The sequence below is a fragment of the Phyllobates terribilis genome, unplaced genomic scaffold (genome assembly GCF_046119375.1).
Source record: "Phyllobates terribilis strain yellow unplaced genomic scaffold, ASM4611937v1 Scaffold_4__5_contigs__length_816908805, whole genome shotgun sequence".
NCBI lineage: Eukaryota > Metazoa > Chordata > Amphibia > Anura > Dendrobatidae > Phyllobates > Phyllobates terribilis.
This window is the reverse complement of record NW_027362764.1, coordinates 266,049,189-266,069,708: the sequence shown is the minus strand read 5'-3', so window position 1 is coordinate 266,069,708 and position 20,520 is coordinate 266,049,189. Positions and strand designations below refer to the sequence as shown.

General features: G+C 46.4%; 1 protein-coding gene across 6 annotated transcripts in view; it reads left to right on the top strand.

Annotated features, from left to right (window-relative positions):
* ELMO1 (engulfment and cell motility 1) overlaps positions 1-20,520 on the top strand; it is a 525,215-nt gene that overhangs the window by 463,428 nt on the left and 41,267 nt on the right. For all 6 annotated transcript variants that reach the window (XM_073678246.1, XM_073678245.1, XM_073678247.1 and 3 more), the window contains one exon: positions 13,216-13,328. In XM_073678246.1, the coding sequence (XP_073534347.1) occupies positions 13,216-13,328 (113 nt within the window). The remainder of the gene's footprint in view (positions 1-13,215; positions 13,329-20,520) is intronic.

The following is a 20,520-nucleotide window of genomic DNA, read 5'->3' as shown; positions in this document are numbered from 1 at the left end:
TCCATTTGTCATTGAGTGGTATCCCGGAGGATTCAGGAGGCAACAGGGGATCCTCCGCCAGGTAGTAGAGGTGCACAGACTCTGAGGTAACCACAGCTTTGGAGCATCCTTGGACATGCACACCGGTTAAAGTGGGTGAAGCATCTGATGCCGGGTGCAGGAAGTTCTCCTGTGTGGAGTCTGGATGGGCAGAAGTCTCTTCGGGCAGGAGAACTGGTGCACTACCCACGCACATTACCCGTTGGGGCTTCTCCGGGATACAGGGAGATGAAGCTTCAGTAGGGACTTCAAGGTTGGGGTCAGGAGGTCTCAGGGAGGACAGACCCTGGCGTGACTGCTTGCCTCTACGTCTAGCACGTCTGGACTGCCTCTTGAGGTTGGGAGAAGTATTCCGGAAAGCGTAGTCACCCTGTGAGGATTCTGGGTGGGCAGTAGTCTCATTGGGCTGGAGGACTATTGCGCTACCCACACACATTACCCATTGGGGCTGCTCCGGGATATTGGGAAGTGAAGCTTCAGCAGGAGCCTCCGGGTTAGGATCATCGAAGACCATTAGAAAGGCCACCAGGAAGGCCATTAGGTCCAGGAGGATCGGATCCTGTGTTTCATATAGGGGGTTGATCCATTCCAAGGCATCACCCGCCAGGTAAGACATAATGAATGCCACCTTAACCCGATCGGTGGGAAAACATAGAGGGTAGAACTTGAAGTGTAGCATGCATTGCTCCACAAATGCACGACTTTGTCTTGGATCCCCATAATAACGTAGCGGATCCGCAGGAACGAGAGCAGATAGATCCATCTGGACGGGTGCGTAATTCGCCTGGAACTCAGCTAAAGGGGAAAAAAAAAAAAAAAAAATGTATTTTAATGCATGTATTCGCTGGAAAACTTCTCAGAGAGCGAAGGCCGTGGGGCTCAACGGGAACCATGGCCTGAGCATGCTGTAATGCACACGGCCGGACTGACTGGCGTGTGCGTGTTTATGTAGTGATTCCACTGTGCCATGAACCGGAGAGTGCCTGGAGGGGCGTAACTAAGTATCTGCCCGATCCGACCAAGGTCGCACGACGGCATACGACGCCAGTGCACCAGGGAGGAACCGAGCAGAGGAACCAGGGTCTACTCCAGGTCAGACTCCGGACACGGCTGTTGACCCACACCGGGGAATACAGGAACAGGCAGACTAGAGCACAGGCTGGGTAGGGTCCAGTACAGACTGGGAGACAAATTCGAAACCGCAGACGCGGTAGACAGAGCTGAGCAAAGCGAAAACCGCAGACGCGGCGGACAGAGCTGAGCAAAGCGAAAACCGCAGACGCGGCGGACAGAGCAAAGCAAAGCGAAAACCGCAGACGCGGCGGACAAAGCAAAGCGAAAACCGCAGACGCGGCGGACAGAGCTGAGCAAAGCGAAAACCGCAGACGCGGTGGGAACAGGGCTCTGTTCACACGGAACAGACTAGAAGGGAAAGGCAGAACCAGATACCCACAGGGTACTTGCAGAGAAGTAGCGAGTGGACCACAAACTCACAAACGGAAGTACAGTGACAACGAGCAGGAGTTAGGTACGAGTTCAGACTCTGCAGAAAAAGGAATGGAACGGACATAGAGAAAAAACAGGTAAAAGATAGGAGAGAGTTCAGACTGGAACTGAGTGTACGGAGGAGACCGACACTGCAGCGGGATACAGGAGCGGGTCTGGGAATACGGCCCCCAGAGAGGCAGGACGAACAGGCAAGGAGCGTGTTCAGACTGGCCTGGAAATACAGCCTCCAGGAAGGCGGAACGAACAGGCAAGGAACGAGTACAGACTGCAGGTTAAGGTACACAGATAGGACACAGTACAGACACGGGAACTGATACCGCAAGGCAGGAGACATAGACAGGACTCAGTTCAGACACGGAAACTGATACCGCAAGGCAGGAGACAAAGACAGGACTCAGTTCAGACACGGGAACTGATACCGCAAGGCAGGAGACAAAGAACGGGACCTGGCACCTTCAGAGTGCAAGCACACACTGAATGAAACACTATGCTCAGGCAGGGGTTGATTGCCGCAGCTGGGTTATATACCAGTTGACAGACATCAATAGGCTGAGGACGCACAAGGGGTGTGACCCACAGCAGGTACAAAAAGCAGGAAGTGATCGGGCTCCGCCCTTAAGCAGCAGAAACAGACACAAACAGACAGCATGGAGGGAAGCCAGAGAGACATTCTGGACAGGAGATCAAGTGCGCGCTCTTGCACAGTGGGAGATGGACCACTATGCAAGGACGCCGCCAGGTATGTTACAGTACCCCCCCCCTTACGCCCCCTCTTCTTCAGGCCTGCCAGAATCTTCCGCAGGGAATTTGAGGGCCAATTCTTCACTTCGAAGAGATCACTTCCACTGTCCACCGGAAAAACTGGTCTCCTCTGGGTAGCTAGGATGCTACCTCCCATCCAGCCACCCTTAGCAACAGACGAAATGGGTGGAGTACCAGGAACAGCACACAAGGAAGTCTCACTCCACATACTTTCAGGTGGCATCCCATAGGGTACAGGAGACAACTGGAAGTCCTCCACCGGGTTGGAGGGGGACAGAGACTTGGGGGTAATCTCTGCTTCGAGGTACATCTTGTCAAGCTCACAGGAAGAAATAGATGGGTTATCAGGTACAGGATGAGGAAAAGTCACTGTCTCTTTGTTATCTGGTGGTACCCCGGAGGATTCAGGAAACAACTGGAGGTCCTCCGCCGGGTCAGAAGAGTGCAGAGGCTCAGAGAAAACATCTGCTTCAGAGTACACTAGGTCGGACTCGCTGGACGAAGCAGGCGAGGTATCTGGTACCGAGTATAGGAAAGTCTCTGTCCGTTTACCACCAGGTGGCACACCGAAGGGTTCTGGAGACAACTGGCGGTCCTCCGCCTGATCAGAGGGGTGTAGAGACTCATGGGTAACCTCTGCTTCGGAGTACACTAGGTCGGACTCACTGGATGAAGCAAGCGAGGTATCAGATCCAGGATATAGGAAAATCTCTGTCCATTCACCACCAGGTGGCACCCCGATGGGTTCTGGAGACAACTGGAGGTCCTCCGCCTGGTCGGAGGGGTGTAGAGACTCGGGAGTAACCTCTGCTTCGGAGTACACTAGGTTGGACTCACTGGACGAAGAGAGCGAGGTATCAGGTACAGAGTATAGGAGAGTCTCTGTCCTTTCGCTACCAGGTAGCACCCCGAAGGGTCCTGGAGACAACTGGAGGTCCTCCGCCTGGTCAGAGGGGTGTAGAGACTCGGAGGTAACTACCACTTTGGGGTACCCATTGTCAGGCTCACAGGACGAAGCGGACAAAGTATCGAGTACCGGGTGTAGAGAAGTCTCTCTCCATTTGTCATTGAGTGGTATCCCGGAGGATTCAGGAGGCAACAGGGGATCCTCCGCCAGGTAGTAGAGGTGCACAGACTCTGAGGTAACCACAGCTTTGGAGCATCCTTGGACATGCACACCGGTTAAAGTGGGTGAAGCATCTGATGCCGGGTGCAGGAAGTTCTCCTGTGTGGAGTCTGGATGGGCAGAAGTCTCTTCGGGCAGGAGAACTGGTGCACTACCCACGCACATTACCCGTTGGGGCTTCTCCGGGATACAGGGAGATGAAGCTTCAGTAGGGACTTCAAGGTTGGGGTCAGGAGGTCTCAGGGAGGACAGACCCTGGCGTGACTGCTTGCCTCTACGTCTAGCACGTCTGGACTGCCTCTTGAGGTTGGGAGAAGTATTCCGGAAAGCGTAGTCACCCTGTGAGGAGTCTGGGTGGGCAGTAGTCTCATTGGGCTGGAGGACTATTGCGCTACCCACACACATTACCCATTGGGGCTGCTCCGGGATATTGGGAAGTGAAGCTTCAGCAGGAGCCTCCGGGTTAGGATCATCGAAGACCATTAGAAAGGCCACCAGGAAGGCCATTAGGTCCAGGAGGATCGGATCCTGTGTTTCATATAGGGGGTTGATCCATTCCAAGGCATCACCCGCCAGGTAAGACATAATGAATGCCACCTTAACCCGATCGGTGGGAAAACATAGAGGGTAGAACTTGAAGTGTAGCATGCATTGCTCCACAAATGCACGACTTTGTCTTGGATCCCCATAATAACGTAGCGGATCCGCAGGAACGAGAGCAGATAGATCCATCTGGACGGGTGCGTAATTCGCCTGGAACTCAGCTAAAGGGGAAAAAAAAAAAAAAAAAATGTATTTTAATGCATGTATTTGCTGGAAAACTTCTCAGAGAGCGAAGGCCGTGGGGCTCAACGGGAACCATGGCCTGAGCATGCTGTAATGCACACGGCCGGACTGACTGGCGTGTGCGTGTTTATGTAGTGATTCCACTGTGCCATGAACCGGAGAGTGCCTGGAGGGGCGTAACTAAGTATCTGCCCGATCCGACCAAGGTCGCACGACGGCATACGACGCCAGTGCACCAGGGAGGAACCGAGCAGAGGAACCAGGGTCTACTCCAGGTCAGACTCCGGACACGGCTGTTGACCCACACCGGGGAATACAGGAACAGGCAGACTAGAGCACAGGCTGGGTAGGGTCCAGTACAGACTGGGAGACAAATTCGAAACCGCAGACGCGGCGGACAGAGCTGAGCAAAGCGAAAACCGCAGACGCGGCGGACAGAGCTGAGCAAAGCGAAAACCGCAGACGCGGCGGACAGAGCAAAGCAAAGCGAAAACCGCAGACGCGGCGGACAAAGCAAAGCGAAAACCGCAGACGCGGCGGACAGAGCTGAGCAAAGCGAAAACCGCAGACGCGGTGAGAACAGGGCTCTGTTCACACGGAACAGACTAGAAGGGAAAGGCAGAACCAGATACCCACAGGGTACTTGCAGAGAAGTAGCGAGTGGACCACAAACTCACAAACGGAAGTACAGTGACAACGAGCAGGAGTTAGGTACGAGTTCAGACTCTGCAGAAAAAGGAATGGAACGGACATAGAGAAAAAACAGGTAAAAGATAGGAGAGAGTTCAGACTGGAACTGAGTGTACGGAGGAGACCGACACTGCAGCGGGATACAGGAGCGGGTCTGGGAATACGGCCCCCAGAGAGGCAGGATGAACAGGCAAGGAGCGTGTTCAGACTGGCCTGGAAATACAGCCTCCAGGAAGGCGGAACGAACAGGCAAGGAACGAGTACAGACTGCAGGTTAAGGTACACAGATAGGACACAGTACAGACACGGGAACTGATACCGCAAGGCAGGAGACATAGACAGGACTCAGTTCAGACACGGGAACTGATACCGCAAGGCAGGAGACAAAGACAGGACTCAGTTCAGACACGGGAACTGATACCGCAAGGCAGGAGACAAAGAACGGGACCTGGCACCTTCAGAGTGCAAGCACACACTGAATGAAACACTATGCTCAGGCAGGGGTTGATTGCCGCAGCTGGGTTATATACCAGTTGACAGACATCAATAGGCTGAGGACGCACAAGGGGTGTGACCCACAGCAGGTACAAAAAGCAGGAAGTGATCGGGCTCCGCCCTTAAGCAGCAGAAACAGACACAAACAGACAGCATGGAGGGAAGCCAGAGAGACATTCTGGACAGGAGATCAAGTGCGCGCTCTTGCACAGTGGGAGATGGACCACTATGCAAGGACGCCGCCAGGTATGTTACAGTACCCCCCCCCCTTACGCCCCCTCTTCTTCAGGCCTGCCAGAATCTTCCGCAGGGAATTTGAGGGCCAATTCTTCACTTCGAAGAGATCACTTCCACTGTCCACCGGAAAAACTGGTCTCCTCTGGGTAGCTAGGATGCTACCTCCCATCCAGCCACCCTTAGCAACAGACGAAATGGGTGGAGTACCAGGAACAGCACACAAGGAAGTCTCACTCCACATACTTTCAGGTGGCATCCCATAGGGTACAGGAGACAACTGGAAGTCCTCCACCGGGTTGGAGGGGGACAGAGACTTGGGGGTAATCTCTGCTTCGAGGTACATCTTGTCAAGCTCACAGGAAGAAATAGATGGGTTATCAGGTACAGGATGAGGAAAAGTCACTGTCTCTTTGTTATCTGGTGGTACCCCGGAGGATTCAGGAAACAACTGGAGGTCCTCCGCCGGGTCAGAAGAGTGCAGAGGCTCAGAGAAAACATCTGCTTCAGAGTACACTAGGTCGGACTCGCTGGACGAAGCAGGCGAGGTATCTGGTACCGAGTATAGGAAAGTCTCTGTCCGTTTACCACCAGGTGGCACACCGAAGGGTTCTGGAGACAACTGGCGGTCCTCCGCCTGATCAGAGGGGTGTAGAGACTCATGGGTAACCTCTGCTTCGGAGTACACTAGGTCGGACTCACTGGATGAAGCAAGCGAGGTATCAGATCCAGGATATAGGAAAATCTCTGTCCATTCACCACCAGGTGGCACCCCGATGGGTTCTGGAGACAACTGGAGGTCCTCCGCCTGGTCGGAGGGGTGTAGAGACTCGGGAGTAACCTCTGCTTCGGAGTACACTAGGTTGGACTCACTGGACGAAGAGAGCGAGGTATCAGGTACAGAGTATAGGAGAGTCTCTGTCCTTTCGCTACCAGGTAGCACCCCGAAGGGTCCTGGAGACAACTGGAGGTCCTCCGCCTGGTCAGAGGGGTGTAGAGACTCGGAGGTAACTACCACTTTGGGGTACCCATTGTCAGGCTCACAGGACGAAGCGGACAAAGTATCGAGTACCGGGTGTAGAGAAGTCTCTCTCCATTTGTCATTGAGTGGTATCCCGGAGGATTCAGGAGGCAACAGGGGATCCTCCGCCAGGTAGTAGAGGTGCACAGACTCTGAGGTAACCACAGCTTTGGAGCATCCTTGGACATGCACACCGGTTAAAGTGGGTGAAGCATCTGATGCCGGGTGCAGGAAGTTCTCCTGTGTGGAGTCTGGATGGGCAGAAGTCTCTTCGGGCAGGAGAACTGGTGCACTACCCACGCACATTACCCGTTGGGGCTTCTCCGGGATACAGGGAGATGAAGCTTCAGTAGGGACTTCAAGGTTGGGGTCAGGAGGTCTCAGGGAGGACAGACCCTGGCGTGACTGCTTGCCTCTACGTCTAGCACGTCTGGACTGCCTCTTGAGGTTGGGAGAAGTATTCCGGAAAGCGTAGTCACCCTGTGAGGATTCTGGGTGGGCAGTAGTCTCATTGGGCTGGAGGACTATTGCGCTACCCACACACATTACCCATTGGGGCTGCTCCGGGATATTGGGAAGTGAAGCTTCAGCAGGAGCCTCCGGGTTAGGATCATCGAAGACCATTAGAAAGGCCACCAGGAAGGCCATTAGGTCCAGGAGGATCGGATCCTGTGTTTCATATAGGGGGTTGATCCATTCCAAGGCATCACCCGCCAGGTAAGACATAATGAATGCCACCTTAACCCGATCGGTGGGAAAACATAGAGGGTAGAACTTGAAGTGTAGCATGCATTGCTCCACAAATGCACGACTTTGTCTTGGATCCCCATAATAACGTAGCGGATCCGCAGGAACGAGAGCAGATAGATCCATCTGGACGGGTGCGTAATTCGCCTGGAACTCAGCTAAAGGGGAAAAAAAAAAAAAAAAAAATGTATTTTAATGCATGTATTCGCTGGAAAACTTCTCAGAGAGCGAAGGCCGTGGGGCTCAACGGGAACCATGGCCTGAGCATGCTGTAATGCACACGGCCGGACTGACTGGCGTGTGCGTGTTTATGTAGTGATTCCACTGTGCCATGAACCGGAGAGTGCCTGGAGGGGCGTAACTAAGTATCTGCCCGATCCGACCAAGGTCGCACGACGGCATACGACGCCAGTGCACCAGGGAGGAACCGAGCAGAGGAACCAGGGTCTACTCCAGGTCAGACTCCGGACACGGCTGTTGACCCACACCGGGGAATACAGGAACAGGCAGACTAGAGCACAGGCTGGGTAGGGTCCAGTACAGACTGGGAGACAAATTCGAAACCGCAGACGCGGTAGACAGAGCTGAGCAAAGCGAAAACCGCAGACGCGGCGGACAGAGCTGAGCAAAGCGAAAACCGCAGACGCGGCGGACAGAGCAAAGCAAAGCGAAAACCGCAGACGCGGCGGACAAAGCAAAGCGAAAACCGCAGACGCGGCGGACAGAGCTGAGCAAAGCGAAAACCGCAGACGCGGTGGGAACAGGGCTCTGTTCACACGGAACAGACTAGAAGGGAAAGGCAGAACCAGATACCCACAGGGTACTTGCAGAGAAGTAGCGAGTGGACCACAAACTCACAAACGGAAGTACAGTGACAACGAGCAGGAGTTAGGTACGAGTTCAGACTCTGCAGAAAAAGGAATGGAACGGACATAGAGAAAAAACAGGTAAAAGATAGGAGAGAGTTCAGACTGGAACTGAGTGTACGGAGGAGACCGACACTGCAGCGGGATACAGGAGCGGGTCTGGGAATACGGCCCCCAGAGAGGCAGGACGAACAGGCAAGGAGCGTGTTCAGACTGGCCTGGAAATACAGCCTCCAGGAAGGCGGAACGAACAGGCAAGGAACGAGTACAGACTGCAGGTTAAGGTACACAGATAGGACACAGTACAGACACGGGAACTGATACCGCAAGGCAGGAGACATAGACAGGACTCAGTTCAGACACGGGAACTGATACCGCAAGGCAGGAGACAAAGACAGGACTCAGTTCAGACACGGGAACTGATACCGCAAGGCAGGAGACATAGACAGGACTCAGTTCAGACACGGGAACTGATACCGCAAGGCAGGAGACAAAGAACGGGACCTGGCACCTTCAGAGTGCAAGCACACACTGAATGAAACACTATGCTCAGGCAGGGGTTGATTGCCGCAGCTGGGTTATATACCAGTTGACAGACATCAATAGGCTGAGGACGCACAAGGGGTGTGACCCACAGCAGGTACAAAAAGCAGGAAGTGATCGGGCTCCGCCCTTAAGCAGCAGAAACAGACACAAACAGACACAAACAGACAGCATGGAGGGAAGCCAGAGAGACATTCTGGACAGGAGATCAAGTGCGCGCTCTTGCACAGTGGGAGATGGACCACTATGCAAGGACGCCGCCAGGTATGTTACAGAGAGCGATCTACTGCCTGCAATATCCTTCAGCATGACTGGTTTGGCAGTGGGTCAGTAATGGTGTGGGGTGGCATTTCTTTGGAGGGCCGCACAGCCCTCCATGTGCTCGCCCGAGGTAGCCTGACTGCCTTTAGGTACCGAGATGAGATCCTCAGACACCTTGTGAGACCATATGCTGGTTCGGTTGGCCCTGGGTTCCTCCTAATGCAGGACAATGCCAGACCTCATGTGGCTGGAGTGTGTCAGTCGTTCCTGCAAGATGAAGGCATTGAAGCTATGGACTGGCCCGCCCGTTCCCCAGACCTGAATCCGATTGAGCACATCAGGGACATCATGTCTCGCTCCATCCACCAACGTCTCGTTGCACAACAGACTGTCCAGGAGTTGGCGGATGCTTTAGTCCAGGTCTGGGAGGAGATCCCACAGGAGACCATCCGCAACCTCATCAGGAGCATGCCCAGGCGTTGTAGGGAGGTCATACAGGCACGTGGAGGCCACACACAATACTGAGCCTCATTTTGACTTGTTTTAAGGACATTACATCAAAGTTAGATTAGTCTGTAGTGTGTTTTTCCACTTTAATTTTGGGGGTGACTCTAAATCCAGGCCTCCATTGGTTAATAAATTTGATTTCCATTGATGATTTTTGTGTGATTTTGTTGTCAGCACATTCAACTTTGTACAGAACAAAGTATTTAATGAGAATATTTCATTCATTCAGATCTAGGATGTGTTATTTGAGTGTTCACTTTATTCTTCTGAGCATTGTATAATGTACTGAGAATACAGCGGGGTGTACTCACTTACGCTGAATACTGTATATACTGTATAATGTACTGAGAATACAGGGGGTGTACTCACGCTGAGTGCTGTATGTATAGTGTACTGAGAATACAGGGGGTGTACTCACTTACGCTGAGTGCTGTATGTGTAGTGTACTGAGAATACAGGGGAGTGTACTCACTTACGCTGAGTGCTGTATGTATAACGTGCTGAGAATACAGGGGAGTGTACTCACTTACGCTGAGTGCTGTATGTATAACGTGCTGAGAATACAGGGGAGTGTACTCGCTTACGCTGAGTGCTGTATGTATAACGTGCTGAGAATACAGGGGAGTGTACTCACTTACGCTGAGTGCTGTATGTATAACGTGCTGAGAATACAGGGGAGTGTACTCACTTACGCTGAGTGCTGTATGTATAACGTTCTGAGGATACAGATGGGTGTACTCACGCTGAACGCTGTATATATAACGTACTGAAAATACAGGGTGGTGTACTCACGCTGAGCACTGTAGATGTAACTTACTGCGAATACAGGGGGTGTACTCACTTACGCTGAGTGCTGTATGTATAGTGTACTGAGAATACAGGGGGTGTACTCACTTACGCTGAATGCTGTATGCATAGTGTACTGAGAATACAGGGGAGTGTACTCACTTACGCTGAGTGCTGTATGTATAACGTGCTGAGAATACAGGGGAGTGTACTCACGCTGGTGCACTGTGTGTATAACGTTCTGAGGATACAGATGGGTGTACTCTCACTGAACGCTGTATATATAACGTACTGAAAATACAGGGGGGTGTACTCACGCTGAGCACTGTAGATGTAACTTACTGCGAATACAGGGGGTGTACTCACTTACGCTGAGTGCTGTATGTATAGTGTACTGAGAATACAGGGGGTGTACTCACTTACGCTGAGTGCTGTATGTATAGTGTACTGAGAATACAGGGGGTGTACTCACTTACGCTGAGTGCTGTATGTATAACGTGCTGAGAATACAGGGGGTGTACTCACTTACGCTGAGTGCTGTATGTATAGTGTACTGCGAATACAGGGGGTTTACTCACTTACGCTGAGTGCTGTTTGTATAACGTGCTGAGAATACAGGGGAGTGTACTCACGCTGGTGCACTGTGTGTATAACGTTCTGAGGATACAGATGGGTGTACTCACACTGAACGCTGTATATATAACGTACTGAAAATACAGGGGGGTGTACTCACGCTGAGCACTGTAGATGTAACTTACTGCGAATACAGGGGGTGTACTCACTTACGCTGAGTACTGTATGTATAACGTATTGAGAATACAGGAGCATGTACTTACTTACGCTGAGCGCTGTATATATAACGATGGTCCCCAATGGCATTCCGCAATGTCAATGCACATGCTGCGGATTTTTCCGCAGCATTTCTGCAGCGCTCATAAATCCGCAGCATGTTCATTAATTTTGCGGAAGCGCAGCGGAAGCGCCGCCATTGACTTGCATTGAGACGCATAGAAACCGCGACTGTACATTTGTACAAGCGGCTTCTATGCGTCTCTATGTGCGGATGGTACCCAGTTCTGGAGGAGAGGAGACTCTCATCCAGACCTGGGTACCATTGTACCTGTGAAAAAAAGAATAAAATAACAAATAAAGTTATATTCACCATTTCCGAAGGCTTCTCTCTGAATGCCGGCAGCGCTGAAGGACCTTCGGTGACGTCACAGTCATGTGACCGCAGGCCCTTCACCGTTGTGTCTCGCGATATGCCGGCAGCCGGGAACCAGCCAGGAAGCAGCGCTGCTGCACACACCGGGGCCTCGGGGGTGAGTATAGCTTTATTTGTTTTAATTTTTACGGTCACACTATATAAATCCATGCTGTTTGCATGGATTTATACAGTGTGACCTAGTTGTCAAGCACTTTCCAAGTGATGCTATCGGCTGGAAAGCGCTTGTCAATCTGCATGCGCAAACGCATGTGAATCCGCATGTGGACCCGCATGTATTCTGCAGGAAAAACGCATGTACAATCCGCTTGCACAATCCGCATGCGTTTTTTCTGCCAGGGAGATGCAGAAATGCTGCAGAAATTTTCTGCTTCATTTCTGCATCGTGGGCACATAGCCTTATAATGAAAAGTATTCTTCCAGTAATTTATCCTGATAGAATGCCTATAACCATGTCCGGGCCACATACAGCATGCACACCTGCACTAGATTTGTAGAATTATGTATGTATGAATAGTTGTAGGGCTTATATCAATATTTGTATTCGGTCTAGATTTTGAAAATACATTTACTTTATTAAATATTCTTGGTCTGAACATTCTGTCTTTTTGTCTGATGTGACCTTTACAAAGATCTGTATAATCTCAAAATCGTATTTGAAATTTCATCTATTTTTCTCTGTGGAAAGTAGAACTGATATTAAACTCGTGTATAAATCTGCTGTAGCTAGAAATGAAAATAAATGGCTGCAGGAGAAAATGGAGAAATTCTTTCTCCTGATCACTATAGATTTAGACATTTGAAATAACAGAATTTTTTTTTTTATTTTGTTTTTTTATTATGTATCTATGATTAACTTAAAGGGAATCTGTCACTATTAATATGGGCATTCAGGTTATAGATTGCTGAGGAGAGTGATCCCTGTATGTCTCATATCAGATGCTTTGTTGATAAATTATCTTTTATCACTTTATGTAAATGACCTCTTCCAGGCTATAGGGGGGACGACGCTGCCTGGAAGATAACTCTGCCTCCAGACTATCTGCTTTACCTCACAGATATAATCCTCTGTGATCCCTTGCTGTCCTGTCTTCTCTTTTGCGTCCTCCCCTGCCCAGGAGATGTGCTATGATCAGATGATGTTCCTGCACAGTCAGACACATCCATTACACAGTACATAGCACATTTTGACACTAAGGGCCACATGATTCCCAAAGATTGAACTGATCTTATTTTCCTACTGAGAAAGTTGTATGAGGATTTATATTTTGGGGACAGGGTGCATTTTTCAATTACATAACTTTTGGAAACTTTCAACTGACTATCAGCCTGTGTTTAGAGAATCCAAACCCACCATTCTCTTCTTTACACAGGACTATAGTGCGCTACATTTCAGTGAATAGCTGACACAGATGGAACTTTGTCAGCTCTTTGTGCCAGGACATTTAATTGCAAATTATTTCTGTGTAATTGTCATGTTGATATAAGACACTGGGATACAAATTTTATACAGACCGACCATTCGGAAATGCCCATCAGTTTGTGTAATATTCAAATAGTCATTGCCCAAATAACCATTATGGTTCTCATCATGTCTGTCATTTTCTACATTGCATAGGGAACTGAAAGAGAAGATTCAGCCGGAAATCTTAGAACTTATCAAACAGCAGCGACTTAACCGGCTTGTTGAAGGAACCTGCTTCAGAAAACTGAACAGTCGGAGACGACAAGGTACGTTTTGGTCAAGTGTAGAGCTCACCATATTTTACAGTACCTGTAGCTTTCTATGGTTAAAATGTATGAAAAAGAACTCGGGCACATATTTCACATTTCCTTGTACAACCCCTGGCAAAAATTATGGAATCACCGGGCTCGGAGGATGTTCATTCAGTTGTCTGTGATCTGCTTTTTTTCAACAACATTAAACAACTGAATGAACATCCTCCGAGCCCGGTGAATCCATAATTTTTGCCAGGGGTTGTATAGTAAGAAAATGTATTGAAGAGCATGGCCTACATTTGACCTTTGTTAGAGTAACCCCAGCCTGATACTCATAATCCTAAAATATTAAAGGGTACCTAAATAAAGTGATCTATGCATTCAATAAAATAATAATATAATCTGTTTTTCCCTGCTGTGCACTGTTGTTCAAACTATATTAATTTTAAAAAGTGACTTTAGTACTTCATTACATTGTACATGTGTAAAGGTCAGATGAAACTTTTGATGTAAAATGTATGCACAATAAATGTGCTCTTGGGCTGATATCTTTAGATTTTGTGAATTCCATAGAAACATTTCTTCACACTGAAAAAAAATTTGCAGAAGCTTAAAGAAAGTAACCAGAACCTTATGGATCTGAGCATAGGAATTTAATAACAGTCAAAAGGTGTGAAACTGACACAAAGTTCGCTGTTTAAGAGGTTTTTGAACCTTTAGTCAGATGTTTTTATGGTTACTGAAGTACAGTTATAAAAGCATTTCATAAGTTTTAAACTTTCATTCACACATACATTGCTGAAGTGTTGAAAAATAAGAGTCCGCATTGTAATTATTGAGTCTTTGTGTAAACTTGATGTATTTGTCAATAAAAGTGTAAAAACTTATGAAATGCTGATAATTGTTTTTCAGTATCCATAGAAACATCTGACTATAAGATCTAGAAGCGTCAAACTACAACCAAAATTTGAGTCAGTTTCAAAACTTTTGGCCATGACTGTACATAGTAAACTACAGAGGGGTCTTGGTAATTCCTGATGGCTTTTGAAATTTGTATCAAATAGGATGTATGAGTCAAAAATATGCATAGTCAGTTAATTGTAAAATATCTTTACACTTTTCTTTTCATCAACAAAAGCTGATCAATATGTCACAGATCTCTTGGCAATGGGGCTAAGTAACATAACATACCTCGCACTATGTAACCCATCAGAAAAACGCCCCAACGTTCTTTTCGCCTTCTTCTTCACATCGTCTCCTGAAGACTTTCTACTTTGGGGCGTTTTTTCTGATGGGTTACATAGAGCTAAGTATGTTCAGTTACTCCTGAATACCCCATATGTAGAGCCTGGTAGTCTGTACCAGTAGTTTGCACTAGAAGCCTGTTATCACCTTTCTTGTGGAATGTCTCCAATGTCTTTAGTATTTCATGGTATATCCATTTCCTTGTGATATGTAGCCTGGAAATGTTTAATTATATATGGTATGTAGGGAGATTTTGTCCAGTGACATTTGTAACTTTTGTATTGGCTCTTGTATCAATTTTCCTTATACCCATCAGTTTAATTGTTGTTGAGGGTACCTTTCTGTATTAAGTCTTACATGGATTCAAGTATTAATAATTTGATAATAATTGTATTTTAATTTGGAAATGTTTCACTCCACTTATTAGAACTGAGCTGGCACTCAGGTTTGTCTTTGTATGTAATCTGAAAGCAGTGTAATGTAGAAGCAGAAAGCTTGATTCGATGGATGTGTCACTTGCTCAAAAGCTTGCTGTAGTTTCATTACAATCATTGTTTTATCAACCGGAGATTATCTCTGCCGGACTAGGTATCTCATGCCAGAGAGTCAAGCTAATCTGTGTAACCCCGCCCCCACCAATTGGCAGCTTACTGTTGAAGTACAGTACGGGAAGCTGCCTATCATGAGTGTGGGTGAGGTTATACAGAGCTCAGCATTCATAGCACTTCTATAAAACTGAGATTTTATCAAAATTGCACCAAGCAATCCAGAAAATGATACATCGCTGGAATCAGGATCTCTGCTCCTACATCATTTTGCTCTCAGATTACATAACAAAAACCTGCTAACAGATTCCCTTTAAAGAAATCCTCTAGAAAACTGAATCTCTCTAGTTTTTTTGTCTAAACTCTGCCCACCATGTGTTCAATTTTTTTTTAAAAAAAAGAAAAAGGATGAAACCTGAGGCCATCCCCACCAGGTTGCTTAATTAGTGCTAATTGGCTAATGGCTAAGCAGCCAGATGATATGTGTTCTAACCATAGGTAGTCAGGCTTGCCGGTAGGTTGCCATCCAAACTCATTTGTTAGTTATTGTACTATGTATTTGCCAGTCGTCCAGTAGGTGAATATCTACTTAAAGGCTCTGTTATATGAAGCAATGTGTAAGTATAGCAGATGTATAATGGAGAGTTTTGTTAATGTAAGGCCACGGCCCCACTATCAGTATTTGGTCAGTATTTTTTTCTCAGGAGTGGGAGCAATAACCTGGAGTGGGTGATAAATGCAGAATTGGGGACTTGTTTCTATTATACCTTTTCTCTGATTGTTCCTCACCTGGTTTTGGCTCCCACTTCTGAGAAAAAATACTGACCAAATACTGACCAAATACTGATAGTGGGGCCGAGGCCTTAGAATTAATATTTACATCCAGAGGCAGGTGGCCTGTACTTACTAATACTTTACTATAGCTAAGAGCTTGGTACAAGATATCCAGTCGCAAAATTCTCTCAGCTGTACCTACTGCTGCAATATATCCGTGTAGGTAATGTGTCAGACGGTTGATTGACCAGTTTGTATAAAATCCACCTTTCCAATTGATATTATCTCTACAGGTTATCAGATTTCCACTAGTTTCAGACCGTAATATATTCTTAAATCGACCGATGGTCTAATGACTTGAACTGACAGCCTTATAGGTCACATGGTTGGGACTCTTATTTGTTATTTAGGCACATAGTTGTGCCCATATTGTTCTAAATTAGAATTAGCCTTTGGATGTAAACAAGAATGTTACCATCATGCATAGCAAAAAATATTATAAAAGGGTGCAACTTTCCATTATACAATGATTGTACTTTAATTACATAGAACTGCTGTTCATTTGCCATTTATCTCCATTTATGTATTTGAAGTTTGTTAAATGATATAGAACAGCTTTGTTGCACTTCTCTCTGTAACAGTTAATATTTAATGACATGAAATGAGTCTCCTATGGCAGAAGGGTGATGTGAAGACAGTACTGGATATGAATTCCTCGCAGTACGCCTATCCCCGTCTAGATGGCTTTCTAAGGTGCAGTGTACACTTTTCAAATGAAATACAAATCAGGCAGCACGTTTTGATGTTTCCTTGTGCAAGTATCATACTGTTTCCCCAGGGTCTTTTTTTTTTCATGCAATGATAAGCTTGAAAATTCTAAGGCTTTCTGTGCCATTTGCTTACTTATTAAAAACATCAGAAGCCATCCTGAAATGTTTCAGTTTATGTGACCTGATTATGAGAAGATGTTAGACATGATGTCAGTGCTATGGACACTTAAACATTCTAAATATAAATCATCTCGGAGATGTAAAAGTTTATAAAGCATATCCTAGAACCTGTCAGCATTTTTTAGAAATGTAAAGACCTGGTCATAATGACACTGTTATACTGATTAAATTGATACCATTATTGAATAAATCCTCATTGTGGTTGATCTTTAATCCGCATTTGAAGTTTTTGGGTAATTCACTTTAGGTGCATGATGCACAGATAAGAAATATATATATATATATAGTACAAGGCCAAAGATTTCACTTATTTCTTACATTACATGAGTGATATCTATTGTAAATTCTACAATAGCTCAGAAACCGGCGAAGCCTCGCAGCGCACCATACGTGTCCTGGAGGGATTCGAACGTTTTCATTTTAGACCAAACAGTATAGTCCTCCATACAGTATTATGGGCACCTCCTAGTCCTCCATATAGTATTTATGGGCACTGCATAGTCCTCCATACACTATAATGGGCCCCATATATTGCTTCATACAGAATAATGAACCCCATATATTGCTTCATACAGAATAATGGATCCCATATAATGCTCCATACAGAATAATGGGTCCGACATAATGCTCCATACAGAATAATGGGTCCCATATAATGCACCATACAGAATAATGGACCCCATAATGCTCCATACAAAATAATGGGCACAATATAATGCATATAGAATAATGGACCCATATAATGCTCCATACAGAATAATGGGCCCCATATAATGCTCCATACAGAATAATGGGCCCCATATAATGCTCCATACAGAATAATGGACCACATATAATGCTGCATACAGAATAATGGACCCCATATAATGCTCCATTCAATATAGTGAACCTCATATAATGCTGCATACAGGATAATGTACCCCATATAATGCTCCATATTGAATAATATTGAATAATGGACCCCATATAATGCTCCATACAGAATAATGGGCCCCATATAATGCTCCATACAGAATAATTGGCCCCATATAATGCTCCATACAGAATAATTGGCCCCATATAATGCTCCATACAGAATAATGGGCCCATATAATGCTGCATACAGAATAATGGGCTCCATATTGTCACGGGTGTGTCAGAGGTGACAGACAGTCGCTCTGCAGTTGGTTGCTGGAGATCTCTACATTTGGCATTACAGACATCTTCTTAAAGGCTGTCTCTAGGACCCAACGGCTACCTCCCTGTGTCTAATTAACACCCTGCCTGGGTGTATAATTACCTGCTGTGTTTCAGAGGGAGGTGCTGGCGATATTAATTACTACCTGTGAAAGCTTTAGCAAGAGCAGTGCTTCGTCCTCTCTGGAGCTTGAGGACATGTGCGCATTTGTCTGGAATTTGTCTAAAGCTAAGTAATTTCCCCCTGTTTGTCCACCCCTGTTGTCTATAGTGTTTAGTGGAGATCAACTAGTGCTCATCTCCTCCCTTCCCTAGCCTTAGCCATACACCAGGGAAAGACAGGGCGAGGCACGCGTGCCGCGATTGGTGAAGAGCCAATAAAGGGACTTTAGGCGAGACAGGGTGATGCTAGATCAATCTAGGAGGTCTCCACTTCTCCCCTTTCCCTAGAGTCTGGGCTCCCTTTCCCTCTTCTCATTGTGTTGCACTAAGTCTTTCCCACACCTTGCGTGACACATATAATGCTCCATTCAATATAATAGACCTCATATAATGCTGCATACAGAATAATGGACCCCATATAATGCTCCATAGAGAATAATGTACCCCATATAATGCTGCTTACAGAATAATGGACCCCACATAATACTCCATACAGAATGGGACCCATACACACGTGGTCAAAATTGTTGGTACCCCTCATGTAATGACAGAAAAACCCACAATGGTCACAGAAATAACTTGAATCTGACAAAAGTAATAATAAATTAAAAATCAATGAAAATGAACAAATGAAAGTCAGACATTGCTTTTCAACCCTGCTTCCACAGAATTTGAAAAAAAATTAAACTCATGAAATAGGCCTGGACAGAAATGATGGTACTCTTAACTTAATATTTTGTTGAACAACCTTTTGAGGCAATCACTGCAATCAAACGATTCCTGTAACAGTCAATGAGACTTCTGCACCTCTCAACAGGTATTTTGGCCGACTCCTCATGAGCAAACTGCTCCAGTTGTCTCGTGTTTGAAAGGCGGGAGCCAAAGACCCTACCCACAGTCCCACCCCTATGCGCCTAAAATTAATTGCCTAAAAACTTCAAATGTAGATTAAAGAACAATCAGCGTGTGGATTTTTTCACTTAAGGTATTGATTTCATCTGTACAACAATGTCATTATGGCCATTCCTTTATATTACATTGCTAGATCATTCTCGCTTTAACGTAGAGTTTCCAGGGTCGACAAAAAATATACCCCTGCTGTAATGTTTGTATAGTCTGTTTTGTTTCCTCCCCTCCCCAGGAGCTGTGGTATGATCAGACCATGTTCCCGCACTGTCAGACACATCCATTACACAGTACACAGCAGGGGCACATTTATAAGATTATCTCAGCATCGGGACATTTGTTTTAAACACATCTGATTGTGGAAGTTATTATTCCAAGATCTATTGATTTAAGTGAACTTTGTTTGTGGGAAAACCCTTTTAACCCCTTCACGACCTTCGACTTACATTTACGTCAAAGGTCGTGTTCCTGCCTCTGATGCAGGCTCACACACTGAGCCCATATCTTTCCCCGCACATGATGGCTGATTTAATCAGGCATCATGTGCCTTTAACAGTCACGGGTGCAGCAGTGCACTGCTGTGGCTGTTTACTAGTTAAACCACGCTGTAAGTCACTGACAGCGGGATTTAACACTCGCCAGCCAGAAGCGTGTCATTCATCCCTCACATCATGTGATCACGGGGCGCCAGTCGGTTGTCATTACAGCCAGGGGTCTGTTAATGACCCCCGTGCCTGTCATTACGATCCTTCTGTGAATGCCAGCCCGTGATGGCGTTCATAGGAGATCGTTATTTCTGCTATGTATAATATAAGCGATCGGATTATCACAGCTTGAAGTCCCCTAAGAGGATAATTAACTACAGTAAAGAGTAAGAAAAAAGTTTTTGAAAATTCCAAAAAAATGCAAAAGTTCAAATCACACACCTTTTGCCCCATTAAAAAAAAAAAAATTAAAAAAAGAAGTACATATATTTGGTATCGCTGCTTTCGTAAAAGTCTGATCTATCAAAATGTAAAATGAATCTGATCGGTAAATAGTGTAACGATCAAAACTCCAGAATTAATTTTTTTGGCCTCTGAAGCATTGCAATAAGAGGCGATCAAAACATTGTATCTACCCCAAAATGGTATGAATAAAAACATCAGCTCAAGGCTCAAAAATAAATAAACAATCATACAGCCCTATATACCGAAAAATGAAAACGTTACAGGTCATGGAAAATGGCAACATTTTTTCTTACAAATTTCCCACACATGTTTGCGTATCTGCATACTTGTACTGACCTGGAGAATCACAATTGTGGAATTGCACTTTGGCAATTTCAACACACTTGGATTTTTTTCCCTGCTTTCCAGTGCATCACATGATAAAATGAATGGAGTCATTCAAAAGTACAGCTTGTCCCTTAACGGCTAGGGGGACAGAAAAGTAAAAAAGTTATGG